The sequence below is a fragment of the Mastigoproctus giganteus genome, chromosome 6 (genome assembly GCF_048544385.1).
Source record: "Mastigoproctus giganteus isolate SK-2022 chromosome 6, ASM4854438v1, whole genome shotgun sequence".
Lineage (NCBI taxonomy): Eukaryota > Metazoa > Arthropoda > Arachnida > Uropygi > Thelyphonidae > Mastigoproctus > Mastigoproctus giganteus.
In genome coordinates, this window is record NC_143580.1 from 112,476,868 (window position 1) to 112,492,774 (window position 15,907).

Here is a 15,907-nt window from a genome sequence, read left to right on the forward strand (position 1 = left end):
ATACAGAAAAACAGAGAGCCAGCAAATCAGAATGTCTCACAATTGGTGATTTTAACTTTCTAGATATTGACTGGAATTTGTAGGTTGGTCCCTCACACACTAGCAAGACTTTTGTGAATTTCTTGGATGACTGTTTCCTACAGCAGCATGTTAGAGAGACAAGAAGAAGCAATACTCTTGATCTGGTTATCAACGGTGGTGATTCTTCATGCATTAAGAACTTGCAGGTAAAAGATCCACTGGGTGGCAATGATCACAGTGTGCTAATGTGGAATTTAATTAAAAACAACTTTATCAAGGATAAAGGGAAAGACTTTTGCATTTGAAATATTGACTGCAGAGTTCTCAGACAGTTTTTAAATTGTGTACAGTGAGACCAATTGATGATGTTACCAAAAGCAAATTCTAAATGGGAAGTATTAAGGGAAATAATCAAAGAAGCTACTAGGCTTTTTATACCAACAAAGAAATAATGTTCAATACTTAGATCTAAATGGATGTCATATGAACTATTGAGATATGTGGCAGAGAAGAAAAGTGCATGGGATGTATATAAATTATCAAGTGGTACAAAGCCTACAGTAGCTATAAATTAGTCTGTAATCAAATCACAAAGGAGGTTAGGCAAGCTAAGGCAGATTATGAGACGTCTCGGGAAAAGAATGCAAAGAAAAATAGCAAAGGCTTCTATGCTTATATTAACAGCAGAAGGGGCTGAATCACATTAGGTCATTTGATGTTTATTATTTAACTGTTCATGACCTTGTTCAGGTTGTGAACAAACTAGGTATTCTGCATCTACATTCACACGAGGAATTTTTTGGGAAGGGAATACCAGAAGTTTATCAAACTCTTACAAGGAGTTAAATGACTTTGTGATAACTAAAAGGAAAGTGGAGGAGAAATTGTTGAGGATGGATATAAAAAAGGCACCTGGGGGGCCAATGGAATCTATCCAATTATATTAAGGGAGGCAGCAAGGCAGGTTAGCAAAACCTTAGTCATAATTATGAGACTATTCTTGGATTCAGGAGAGATCCCTATATATATTGGAGAAGTATGAATAACCCCCAATTCAACACAGGGGGATCAAAAGGCAACATGAGTAATTAGAGACCTGTTAGCTTAATGACTGTTTAAGGGAAAATAATGGAATCACTGGTGAAAGAATTAATGCAGGACCATTTGGACAGGCATGTAATTATATGGCAATTACAGAACAGATTTGTCAAGAGGCCATCTTGTCTAACCAATCTGATAGGTTACTATTATGCAATGACCTAGGAACTGAATGAAAAAAATAATTCTGGCATACACTTGGATTTACTGTTGCACATAAAATCTGCTGTACAAACTTGGAGAAATGTGGCATAAGGGCAAGTTACTGCTATGGATAAAGGAATGGTTAAGTGGAAGAAGACAGATAGTGGTTATCAATGAGCACTGCTCTTCGTGGAATAATGTTATTAGTGAAGTTCCTCAGGGTTCAGTGCTGGATTCACCGTTGTTTTGAATATTTATCAATGATATTGATGAATGTATATCAGGCTTAATGTTTAAGTTTGCAGGTTATAAAAAGATTGGCAGGGTGGTTAAAGAGTCATCAGGGTGAGCTACTGCAAAAAGTTCTAGGAAAATTGGGTTGATGGGCTAAGAAATGGCAACTGAAGTTTAACAATGACGAATGCAAGGTACTGCACATGGGTAGCAGTAACCCCAGATTAACTTATCAACTGTGGTATAACACTCAGGGAATTTAGAGGTGAATGAAAAAGACTTGAGGGTAATTGTTCAGTCAGACATGAAATTCTCTGAGCTGTGCAGATACGCTGCTAGGACAACTCATGGGGTTTTGTCACTGCTATACAGAAACTGGCAGAAACTTTGCTGGCAGGAATAAGGAGGTGATTATCCCTTTGTATAATGCAATGGTTAGGCCACATTTTGAATACTATATTCAAATTTCAGCATCTTGAGGCCAGGCACCTGCGGGGAGATCTGACTGAAGCCTTGAATGAGTGTTTAAAGCCTTGAATGAATTGAGCAAGCTGAATGTTAATGGTATTCTTCCATTTCTGAGATTACACACACATGAGGTGGAATAAATTCAAGTTGAGGGAGAATGGTTGTAGGATAGATGTGCAAAAGTTTGCCTTCAGCCAGCAGATGTTTGATTGTTGGAACAGGCTTCCATCTGCTGTTGTGGAAGTGGATGGGTTGAATAAATTCAGGGGAGAACTAGACAAATTCTTGGAGAGTACACCAGATGGATGAACTGTTTTTTTTTTAGCTCATGCTATATAAGCTTGCTTTCTTGCATCATTTACCACTATTGCTACGTTAAATCTGGTATACCTTCATCATTATCATTAACAAATATTGAAAACAATATGGGACTGGGCATTGAAATCTTAACTCCACTAATAAAATTAGTCTAAGAAGAGCAGCAACATTAGTCTAATAAGAACAACCATTAATAACCACTGACTTGCATCTGCCACTCAGCGGCACCTCCGTAGCCAGGTGGGAAGGAGCAGCAGTGCGTAGCACACGCTTCTTGATTAGACGGGGGTTCGAGCCTGTCACCACCAAATACAGAGAATGCGGAAAGGTCAAGGAATGACCACCGCATATCCCGGAGCAATATGGCCTTAGTTGCTAATGCTCCTAAAAACCAAATAACACAACACTGCCACTCAGCCATCCCTTCATGCAGAGCAGTAACTTGTCCCTAATGACATATGACTCTAATTTGTATAGTAATCTTTCATGTGAGTATCAAAAACTTTGCTGAAACCTAAGCACAATGTCAAGATTTTTTTTCATCCTGCTCCTTTGTTACTACATTGCAGTAACCAATAAGATTGCTCAGAAAAAACAATCTTTTGAATAGTAATCTCTGTATAGTAATCTTTCATGTGAGTATCAAAAACTTTGCTGAAACCTAAGCACAATGTCAAGATTATTTTTTTTTCATCCTGCTCCTTTGTTACTACATTGCAGTAACCAATAAGATTGCTCAGAAAAAACAATCTTTTTGGGGACAATGGGACATTATGCCCAAAATAAAGACAATCCCCAAAAAATTTTGATGTCTGTTTACCTTACCTCACAGAGATCTGAGAATGGAATATAAATACACAGTGAAGTTACCAAAGCAATGGTACTGTAAACTAAAATGTTAAAAAAAAAAAGTTGTTTAAAGTCTACATTGACACACATTCTTATTCATGATTGATATTTTCTGTCACTCAGGATTACAATGAAAGACAAATGTGAAAATTGATTATGAACCATACTATAATAGCATAGCACAATTTTGCTTGATATAAGCAAACATGCTGCTTTTGGGAAGGAGAAATTTGTTGTTATTTATGTCCAACTTTCTTGGTCATAGATATAGCTTAGTTTAATTCATTTCTTCAGTCCAACTTTTTTATAATTAAGTAATCTTCAAGAATGTGAACAGATGAATTTTTACCAAAATGCACAAATGAATAGAAATAAAAAATTAGGGAATAATTATAAATTTATTACCATGAACAGTGATATTTCACTAAAGACAATGTGATTTAAAAAAAAGTAATAGCTCTCAGTAAAAAAAAATACATTTTACAATGTTCTTCCTATTACAAACTCACCATATATGCAACCTTCCTTCAAAATCTCCAGACGCCAGGTATCGCTGATGTAGACTTGATGCACCAAATGTTCCACACTTGAAAGATTTTGATTTTTCTGTCTGAAAAATATTTTACAACTAGGGAAATAAATCATAATATAAGATACATTTCAAAATTGAAAACATATGTTATTAACTGCAAAAAAATTTAATTATGAAGGACAAGGGATATATACAGTCATGCAATTTTTATGAGTCATCTTTTTGTCCCATCAATGTAAGAACTATAAACACAAAAAGACATTTTATTATGAACATAAATTTAAATATCAGCTCTGATATCTTTCAGCTGTTAAAGAAGACATGTTTCACAGACATTTTTGGAGTTTTAGTACTGAAATTTCTTCAAGTCATTCATCAGATGTGGGAAAAGAATTTTCAGCTCCAGCAAACGGATAAGTTTTTGATACATTTTTGCCATTTTACTGACTTTGTTATAGCAATTTATTTTTCATAAGTAGCTTTATAATCCTAATCATGCTCCTTAGTTTATTTTCAATTTAGCTAGAGATTTTGTAGGTTATTACTTAGGTTATATACGTAGTAACTTTATCCATTTGAAACATTGTTATAGTATATACCCATCAAGCTCTCAGCTGCCCAACAAAATGCTTATGCAACACAGTGGCAATCTTCAAGCCAAAATATGCCGGTTCCACAGGAGCTAGATACTGTCAGTGACTCAATTATCAGGGAATGGGATACATATTGTGCAAAAAGGATAGATGAAGTAGGACCAGAGTTTGCCTGCCAGGAGCAAAATATGATGATGTTGTAGGGCAGATATCATCTTTTAAGAGCACAAAAGGTGATACTGTCGTCCAAGTTGGCACTAATGACATTAAGAGTAGGAGATCTGTGGACATGGCTCATGGGATAGGATTTTTCCCAGCATGGTCTGTGCTTGTTAACAGGAGATACTGCATGGGATACACTTAAATAGAAAGGGTGCAAAAGATATTTGTTGATGCTATTGTTAGGAAAGCTGCTAGATTGGGGGAAATTCACATTTAACAGTAGAAGCAGGTAGAGGTGGAAATGATTCTTGCATTGCTTCTACTGGAATGAGCAGCAGCCTGGAAAACAAGTTGCTAGGGATTTAAAGAACTGCTATAAGTCATCACGAAACAAGTAAATACACGGACTGTGTTAGGGTAACTAAGAGTAAGACCAGGTGCATGTATACATGCATAGACACCAATGCTAGGAGTATAGTAAATAAATTTTATGAATTTAAAGTGCAAGATATCAAAAGGTGGATATTTTTGGGATATCAGAGATGTGGTGTCACACAGATATAAAGAATGCAGAATTTTAATTTGGGGAGTACAATGTGTACAGAAAGGACTACAGTGGTTTCTGACAGTTTTTAAATTCTATATATATAGTGAGACCAACTGATGATACGATTACCAACTGATGATACGATTACCAACAGAAAATTCTAAATGGGAAGCATTCAAGGAATTAATCTTGGAAGCTACTAAGCTTTTCATAACAACTAAGGAATACAAAATCAGACTCGGGGCAGAGAAGAAAAATGAATGGGTTGCATGTAAATTATTAGGTGATACGGAAGCCTAAGTCTGTAATCTGTAATCAAGTCACAAAGCAGATTAGGCAATCAAAGGCAGATTACTAGAAATCTCTGGAAAAGGATGCAAAGAAAAACAGCAAAGACTTCTTTACCTATGTACACTGAAAGAAAGAATTCATGGAATATCTGGTTACTGGGCAATGCGACACTGTCACTCCCTCACACTAGTTAATGAATCCACTGCTTAGCAGGTATATAGGTACAAAATATCACTGCATTTACGGAGATGGTAATTCGATGTCAATATGGATAAACATTGTGAGTTAACCAACACTCTGGAAGAGGAATAGGAATAATAGCGGGTGCCCAATGCATGGGTCACTCTATTGTGGAGGTGGTACAGTAAATGCACTATTCCCATTTGACAGTATTAAGAATGTATCAGGAATATGCCATTTTAGGAATAACATCTCATGGTGGACAGTGCTGTGGGCTGAGAAAGATGGTGGATGAACATGGCCGTCGACGTCTGTCTCACGTTGTTTCAGCCAAATGAAAAGTGACAGTGGCATCACCGCCAACTTAAGCAAGGAAGGTTCCAGAAACATATCCACCAAGACAATCACGTGATCATTAGTCGAAATAGGTTATGGGAGCCGCCAAGCCAAGAGAGTCCAATTGCTAACACCACGACACAGGACTCTACACCTCAAATGGGCAAAAGAACATCAGCACTAGACCTTGGATGATTGGAGGAGGGTCTCCTCATCCGATGAGTCCTGTTTCCATTTATTTCAAGCAGATGGGAGGGAGCATATCTGGTGGAAACTGCACAAAGCTATACACCCATCATATCAACAAGGAACTGTTCAGGCAGGTGGACGGTCAGTAATGGTCTGGGGCATGTTCAACTGGGACCTCTGGTACATCTAGATGCATCTCTGAATGGTCCAGGATATGTGTCCACCCTTGCAGACCATCTGCATCCCATCATGGTCATCAGGCACCAACAGGGCAATGGACTCTTCCAGTAGGCCAGTGCATCTCCCCACAGAGCCACAGTGCCTAGAACATGGTTCGAAAAGCATTCTGCAGATCTCACCACCATGGAATGGCCTCCCCTTTCACTGAACACAAACCCTGTGGATCATCTTTGGGATGCTGTAGAAAGGTCTGTTCGAGCTTTAGATCCTCCACCCAGAAATACAACGGAATTATGGACAGAGGTGCAGCAAACATAGATGGAAATACCTGTGGAATGCTTTCGTGACCTAATGGACTTAATGGCTTGCTGTGTGACTGCCCTTATCTGGGCAAAAGGTGGGTTGATGCTAGGTTGGTATTGCATGATTTTTATCCAATCAGTGTAAACTCAAGAAGGAAGGGATGAATCAGATTGGTCCACTTAATATCAATGTTTGTTGATGATCCTGCTCAGATAGCTAACAAACTGAGTATTTTGCATCTACATTCATACATTATTTTTTTGATTCTTGCACTGTTTCTGTTGGAATGAGCAGCTGCCTGGAAAACAAGATGCAGGGTATTTCAGAGACTGCTGGGAGTCATTGCGGTACAAGTAAACATATGGGTTGTGTTAGGCTAGCTAAGAATAGGAACAGGTGCAAGTATACTTACGCATACACCAATGCTAGGAGTTTGGTAAATAAATTTGATGAATTTGAGCTGTTGGTCAAATATCAAAGGCAGATATTGTTGAGATATCAGAGACATGGTGTCACACAGATATAAGGAATACAGAAATGGAATTTGGGGAGTACAATGTGTATATGAAGGATAGACAGGATAGGAAGGGAGGAGGGATTATACTATTAGTTAAGATACACATAAAATCCAAGGAAGTGCAGCCAGTTGACATCGCTGGACAGTGCAGTGTCGAGTCAGTTTGCTGTGACATAATAAGCTAGTCAGATATAAGTCTGTGGCAGATATAAGCTAGTCTGTAATCAGGTCACAAAGGAGGTTAGGCAGGTGAAGGCAGATTACAAGAAATCTTTGGCAAAAGATGCTAAGAAAAACAGCAAGGATTTCTTTACTTATATAAACTTTAAAAGGAAGGGGATGAATCTGATTGGCCCACTTGATATCGATGGTTCGACTGCTGATGATCCTGCTCAGACAGAAAACAAACTGAATGAGTATTTTGCATCTACATTCACACATGAGGAGTTATTAACATTTGAAAATGGCAGAAGGTTATCAAATTGTAGCAGGTTCTTAATGATTTTGTAATAATTGAGAGCAAAGTGGAGGAGAAATTTTTGAAGTTAAACATAAACAAGGCACCTGGGGCAGATGGAATCTATCCAGTTATATTGAAGGAGGCAGCAAAGGAAGTAAGCAAACCCTTAGCCATAATTATGAGAGCTTCCTTGGACTCAGGGAGGTCACCGAGGACTGGAAGTGTACAAATGTATATCACCAATTTACAAAGGGGGTTCAAAGAGTGATACAAATAATTATAGACTGTTAGTTTAAATTCTATTCCAGGGAAAATAATGGAGTCACTGGCTAAAGAGGTGAAACAGGATCACCTGGACAATACAGCAGTAAAAGCTCAAACACAGCATGGGTTTGTTTAGGGGAATTCTTGTCTGACCAATCTGACTGGATACTATGATGTGGTCACAAAGGAACTGGATGCAAAAAATAATTTTGATATCATATACTTGGATTTCAGGAAAGCTTTTGATACTGTTGCACATGGAAGACTGCTATACAAATTGGAGAGGAATGGCATTAAGGGCAAGTTACTACAATGGATAAAGGGATGGTTTAGTGGGAGATGGCAAAGAGTGGTAATAAATGGACACTGTTCTACGTGGACTAATGTTATTAGTGGAGTCCCTCTAATATGTGAGAACTCGCCACTCTGTGATCACCAGTGAGGATGAGTGGCTGAAATCCCAAATATTGTGTTAAAATTGATTAATATAGCCCATACCATTAATTTCACTAGAAACTTCACAGACAGTTAAATATTGATCACTCCTCATTAGATTGTGAACACAAGAAACTGTATCATTAGTTTTTGAATTTGAAGTTGAAGAGTGGTCAAAGTGAGGTTCATTCCAAAGGACAAGTGGCCCTCTTTAAACTTCGCAAAATACTGGAAAGTCTTGAAACAACAAACAGTATGTTCTCTGAAATCCATTTTTAAATTTTTGTTGGTTTCTGTTCACTTTCTACTAATTTGAAACAATTCTGACATAGGTTCACTGCTCAGTGAAATCACTTATTTTAAAATGCAATGAAACACATTCTATTTAATGTATGCTAATTCAGCTCAGTCTAAAACACTGATGGATCCAATATCTTTCTATTACAGAAGATTTAGGAGAGGTCCAGTTGACCTGCCTCCCTAAATCCACTCATGCACACCTTCTCGATGGTAAGCCTTGTTACGTCACTTAGGTGGCAATGAATGTGTAGAGTTGTTCTCTTCAAGATGCCTGGTCAGTGTAAAGAGGAAAAGACCAAACCCTCCATCACAGCACGATGAAACAAATGATCCTCATCCCCCAGCGGCTTTCACTCCCCCTCTTATGACAGTGAGAGGATAAGAGTGGAAGCAGAGGGTGCTAAGAATCTCTGGGTACGACCAGGCTGCCATGCACGGAAACTGAACTTGGCCTGTTATAATGTAAGATCACTCATTAGCGAAGATAGGATATTAGAGCTGGAAAAGGAATTAGAAAATGTGAATTGGTATATAATTGGTTTGGCTGAAACAAGAAGAAGAAATGAATCACTTATAAGTTTACCAAGTGGAAATCTGCTGTACACCAATGGAAACAGTGAAAGGAGTGAAGGTGGAGTTGGCTTTCTGGTCCATAAAAATATAAAAACAACATTTTGGAATTCAAAAGTACATCACCAAGGGTGCCAAGAATAATACTCGGGATTTCTAAGAGGTACAAGCAAAAAGTTATGATTTATGCACCAACATCGAGCCATGATGATGAAGAGGTTGAAAAAATGTACACTGAAATTGAGAGTCTTCTAGATGAGCAGAAAACCTACTACACTATCATTATGGGGGACTTCAATTCTAAGGTTGGAAAAAGACAAAACAGCGTAGAAAGGGGAACTATAGGAAATTTTGGAATTGGCGAAAGAAATGAAAGAGGTGAAAGACTTGTGGAATTTGCAAAATCTCGAGGATTGTCAGTAATGAACACTTTTTTGAAGAAAAGGGTGAACAGAAAGTGGACATGGAAGAGTCAAAATGGATTAACAACTAATGAAATCGACTTCATCCTCACTAACAGAAGATATATCGTGAATGATGTTACTGACCTAAACAAGGTAAATGTTGGAAGTGATCACAGAATGGTAAGATGCACGCTTGATATAGATGTAAGAAAAGAAATAAAAAAAAACTGACTTGAGTAAATAATACAAAGGTTTTTGAGATAACAGAAGAGGAGTAAAAGCAGGACCAAGATATTGACAAGGAATATTACAACTGTCTGAAAGTGATAAAGCCCAAGAAACCTATAGGTAAAAAGAAATCCAAAGAAGAAAAAATTAGTCAAGAAACACTTATCATGATGAACTGAATGCGACAAATGAAGAGCAAGATAAAAACTGACAAGGAGGAAACTGAGTTATGCAAAGCCATTAGAAAGAGACTCAGAGAGGACATAAGATTTAACACAAGAAAAGTAGAACAAGCATTAAGAGAAAACATAGGACTTAAATCAGCACCCATGAACAGTAATATAGAAAGACAAATAATACTGAAACTGAAGAATAGCAATGGTGTACTTATAAATAGCAGAGAAGGCATAATTCAAATAGCAGAAGACTACTATAGAGAATTATACAAGGAGCGAAGAAATGATGGCAGCAGTGGGGAAGATGGATTGCAAATTAGTAACACATACAACATACCCGATATTCTTCCTGATGAGGTAGAACATGCATTGAAGAAAATGAAGAATCAGAAAGCCCCAAAGAAGATGAAGTTACTGTAGAGTTGTTAAAATTGGGAGGAAGAGACATGGTACAAAAACTGGCAAGACTCTTCACAAAATGCATTAGAAAAGGTGTGATGCCTAAGGAGTGGAATAATGCAATCATAGTTTTGCTGCATAAGAAAGGAAATAAATCAGAAATTGGAAATTATAGACCAATTAGCTTGTTATTCCACATCTACAAGTTGTTCATAAGGGTCATTACTAACAGATTAGAAAGAATGTTTGATGAGAATCAACTGAAAGAGCAAGTTGGCTTTAGGACAAGATTCTCAACTATGGATCACCTTCACGTAATATCACAGCTAATGGAGGAAAGCAAATGAATATAAAACACCATTATGCCTGAAATTTGTGGATTATGAAAAGGCATTTGACTCCATACAACATAAGGCAATGTTTCGGGCACTGGAAAGACAAGGCATAGATACCGCATATATTATGATTTTTAAGAAAATATATGAGAACACTACCTCCTTTATTAGACTAGACAAAGACAGTAGGAAATTTAAAATTGAGAAAGGAGTTCACAAGGAGACACAATATCTCTGAAGTTGTTTACTGCTGCCCTTGAGGAAGCTTTCAGAAGATTAGACTGGTCACAGAAAGGAGACAATGTGAATGGGGAGTACCTAAACCATTTACGATTTGCAGATGACATTGTGGTCATAAGCCATGATCCCAAAGAATTAGAGGAAAATCTTAATCAGTTATGCACAGTTAGTATGGATTTTGGACTAAGGATGAATGACTAAAACAAAAGTAATGATGAACAAGCATGCCACAGAAAGGGACACAATGATTGAAGGAGCAGCAACTGAAAACTTGTCCCAGATATGTCATATACTTATCTGGGACAGGTCATTAGCTGTAATAATGATAAATGGCTGGAAGTCAAGAGAAGAATAAATTTTGGAGGGATAGCATTCAGAAATATAGTCACATACTGAAGAGCAATATCCCAGTTTGTCTGAAACGTAAAATAATGAACCAATGTATACTCCCCACCATGACTTATGGAAGTGAAACTTGGGCACTCACCAAAAGAATGGATGAGAAGCTGAGAACTAGACAGCGAAGAATGGAAAGAATTATATTGGGAATCACACTGTTGGATAAGAAGAGAAAAACATGGATTAGGCAGCAAACTCAAGTAAAGGACATTCTTATCAAAACTAAAGAACTAAAATGGTCTTCAGCAGGACACAGCTCGAAGACATGATGACATATGGACTAAGAAAATAACAGAATTAAACCCAAGAGGAGCTAGAAGAAAATCTGAAAGACAACGGTGGAGATGGATAGATGAAATTCATGGGTTTGTGAGTAGTAAATGGATCGCCATTGCACAAAACAGAAGGAACTGGAAAGTTGCTGGACAGGCCTTTATCTTGCATTGGATTGAAAATGGCTGATGATGAATTCAGACTGCTGCATATATTATATATAGTTACTATAGATAGATGAGTCACTGAACATGTTGAAACAAGTTATAACACCACAATTTCAAGATACAAAGTCAATCCTAGAACAGTTTTGATTACTCGTACATATGCCATAATGTACAAAAAGTTAATATTTACTTTTCAACAGCCCAAAATATTATAAACACCACTGAATAACCTAGCCGAATGCCAATAACAGGTGTACTGTATAAAGTAATAGATAACCGAATCTGGCACCTTACAAATTAGTATTAGTATTAGTATTAGTAACGGCCGCATGGTGCAAGAAAGCCTATGGCTTATGCTGCATCAGCCAAAAAAAAAAAAAAAAAAAAAAATTAAAATGAGTTAGTGTCGGTAATTGTGAACCACTGGATAACAAGGACTTATTATACATGAATTCAGATGGGGTTTGAATGGCTGCACATTTCAAAGAAATAGAAATAAAAAAAAAAAAAATTAAAAGTTTTTCAAGTGTATTAGATACAGTATATGCAAAGAGCACCTACTGTCTTTACCATGTCAATACATCCACATCTAATAATGTGACTCCCAGTGAATGCATTTTCATGAAATTTTATATTTGGCTCTTTTGAAAAGATTTGTTGAGCCATGCCAATCAGACAAAAACAAATCCGAAAATTATTATTTCATTTTTTTCATACACATCAACACAGACTATCCAAGTATCAAATATTGTAGCTGAAGCACTGGCTGTTATGTTTTCTGAAATGCACTGTTTGGAGTAATGAATGGGCAATGTGGAAAATGTGTAGAAATAAAATGTTCGTGGTTTGTCCATAAAAGTCACTGCTCTTTGCTCATTTTTTGTTATCAGTTTATTTATTACAATTTTGAATTTAATAATCATGAATACTTATTATATTAATCACTTAATATTTGTTTAATTATATTAATCACAGCAGAAACATTAAAACATGCATTATACTTAAATTTTTATGGACATTCAGAAATAAATAAGTAAACTGAATTACAAAAGCTGCTTAATTCATTCAATTACAAAGCCTGAAATATGAGCATTTCATGCATTGTTGATGATCAAGTATTACAAACCATGAAGTCAAGCACTGGAAGGTGTGGGCAGTGAATTGCAAATAGTTACTTTATATATTATTAATTAATCAATCAGTAATTAATTTGTAACAAGATTACTTAGAATATTTAATATTTACTTTTCACTTCCATTAATACAGAAAAAGAAAAAATTCAATTAATTCAAGAAATAAAACTGCCTGAAAGTAAATAATGCACTATGCCATTAACTACTTTTTTTTTTTTTTTTAATACCTTTATCTGTTGGAAAACAGTCAATTATTTGAAAAACATGAAGGGCTCGAATCTCTGTTGCCTATTCCTGACCTAACACCTAACTGGTTTGGAAGAGAATGTGGGGGGGGGGGGGGAATTAGAGATGCTAATTGAGAAGAGACAAATTGTTATCTACAGGAAACTCATGTAGCAAAAACAAAATTGGGTGTGGGTGTGTGTGAGAGAGAGAGAGAGATGAAAAGTCATTTTTTGATGCAGAGGAAGCAATACTTTTGAGGTGCTTATGCTAAAACAAAGTGAAAGTCAGGGATGAATTCCAATAGAGATATGTGATCTTGTTTAGAAATCTGTGTTATGGAGATGAGCACAGGCACATTACTTTTTTATTATAAGAAATAAGACAGGGCTGCGCTTTTTAAGGATTGAAGTTAAATACGTTTTCTTTACCCAATGACTTATCTGCGAAAAGATCTAAACCTCCCCAGCACTTCCTAATTCATTTCACAAATATATGTGGTCTCAATTCTGATCTCAACGATGTCCATTTCCACTTGCAGTCTGCCAAACCCCATGTAGTTTTTCGGACAGAATCTCAGTTATCGGTTGATTCAACTACTGCTCATCTCGGATGCCCAAATTATTCACTGTATGATTCCTTTCGCCTCAAAGGTGGTACTTTTGCATATGTCCGTTCTGATATTCCCTGTCAGAGACTTGGCAATTTGGAATCTCCTCTCTTTGATCATCTCTGGCTTAAAATCTCTCTACCTCATTGTGTCAAATTCATCTGTTGTCTCTATCGTTCTCCAAACTCCACTAATCACTTGGAGCTCTTTGACTTCCTCTCTTTGCAACTTGACTTTCTGCAGTCCAACTTTCCTAACAGTGAGGTTAGTTCCTTGATGATTTTAATGTTCACAACTTCAGCTGGCTTCCGTTTTCTAGTCACACCGACCCTGCTGGTCGAGATGCTGAGGCTTTTGCAAGTACTAATGACCTAGCACAGATTGTTCATTTACCTACAAGAATACTGGACAATCCTAATCATAGAGCCAATATGCTTGATCTTTTAGCATTAGTAGAGGCATTTGATGCAAGAAAGCAAGCTTATGCAGCATCAGCCAAAAAAAAAAAAAAAAAACAGAAAAAAAAAAATAAATAAAAAATAACCACTTCCACTTCACCCCTCTGTTCGTTCAAAATACCTGTCCGGCTGAGCCTTAAACTTATTCAGGCCATCAACTTCCACGACAAGGGATGGAAGTCTGTTCCACCAACCAACCACCCGCTGGCTAAAGGCAAATTTCCTCACATCTATCCTACATCTGTCTTTCCTCAATTCGAATTTTAAAAAATTTAAATTTTTTAAAATTAAATTTTAAAAATTTAATTTAATCTACAAATTTTAAAAATTTTTCTCGCAAACAACCCTTCTAAGTACACGGTGGAAGTGAGAGGTCCTTGAGGCACTTCAGATCACAACTTGGTGATTGTCTCTTCTCCAATGGAACCTTTATCTCATGGCTATTCCCAGCCTTGTGTTGTTTGGCATTACAAAAATGCAAAATGGGATGACCTGCGTGACTTCTTTTCTTCTTTTCCTTTGTCGGATTACTGTTTCAAAACTTCTGATGTCAACGTTTGCTCAGATCGTGTCAGTCAGATCGTATTCTTGCAGGAATGGAATCCTTTATCCCACACTCAACTTTAAAATCTCGTCCTTTATCTAAACCTTGGTTTTCCAATAAATGTGCTAAGGTTGTTCAAGAGAAGAATGTTGCATATCGTAATTGGCTTGTTTCTAATTCTTCAGTTTCATTTTCTGCCTACACCAAAACTCGCAACAATTGTAAAGCAGTTATTAATCAGTACAAACTACAGTTTGAACAGGCTACGAGTAGAAAACTTGCTTCTTGCCCTAATTGTAGCCGAACACTCTGGTCTCTTGCCAAAGCTATTGGCTGCAACTTTTGCCCATCTCTGCTCCCACCTCTGTCCAAACCAGATGGTTCTGTTGTCACTTTAGCCAAGGATAAAGCTGACGTGCTAGCATCCCATTTTTCTTCCAGCTCATGTATTAATGATCTTGGTAAAACACCTCCCACCATTCCCAACACGCTCCATTCAATGCCTCCTGTGGTCTTACATCAAAAGGATATTAGAAGGATTTTGATGAATCTTGATGCTAAGAAAGCTCCCGGTCCTGATGGTATTTCTGCACTTGTTCTCAAAACCTGTGCTCCTGAACTTACTCCTATTCTTTGCCGCCTTTTTCACTTTCTTATTCCAAAGGTGTTTTTCCTTCTGCTTGGAAATTTGCTCATATCCAGCCAGTTCCTAAAAAGGGTGACAAATCCCTCCCATCCAATTATCGTTTCATTGCAATTACTTCTACTCTTTCTAAAGTAATGGAGAAATCAATTAACCACCAACTCTTAAACTACCTATAAACCTTCCGTCTGATCAACGATCACCAGTATGGATTCCGTCAGTGTTGATCCACTGGTGATATTCTGACTTATGTTACCCATTTATGGACTAATTCAATGTAAAGGTACGGTGAAACACAAGTAGTTGCTCTTGACATCTCAAAGGCTTTTGATAGTGTTTGGCATAAAGGTCTCTTAAACAAACTTCCATCTTATGGTTTGCCAACTGTTTTTAGTAATTGGTTATCCAGTTTTCTCTCTGATCGTTCACTGAGGGTGATGGTGGATGGCTCTCTGTCTTCTAACTTCTCCACTAATGCCGGTGTTCCCCAAGGTTCAGTTCTTTCCCCCACTCTTAGTTTTGCCGATGATAGCACATTGAATTCCACTTTCCATTTTGAGAAACCTTGTCCTGCTCAATCAGCTTCAACTTCTCAAAAATCTGCCACCAATTCCTTAAATGCCGATCTTCAGGTAATTCTCCAATGGGGCAAACACAACTTAGTTGATTTCAACCCTTCTAA

At 37.1% G+C, this 15,907-nt stretch overlaps 1 protein-coding gene across 2 annotated transcripts in view; it reads right to left on the reverse strand.

Annotated features, from left to right (window-relative positions):
* The window catches only part of Wdr92 (dynein axonemal assembly factor 10), a 160,239-nt gene that overhangs the window by 124,125 nt on the left and 20,207 nt on the right, over positions 1 to 15,907 (reverse strand). For both annotated transcript variants that reach the window (XM_090375264.1, XM_090375263.1), the window contains exon 2: positions 3,642 to 3,742. In XM_090375264.1, the coding sequence (XP_090231390.1) occupies positions 3,642 to 3,742 (101 nt within the window). The remainder of the gene's footprint in view (positions 1 to 3,641; positions 3,743 to 15,907) is intronic.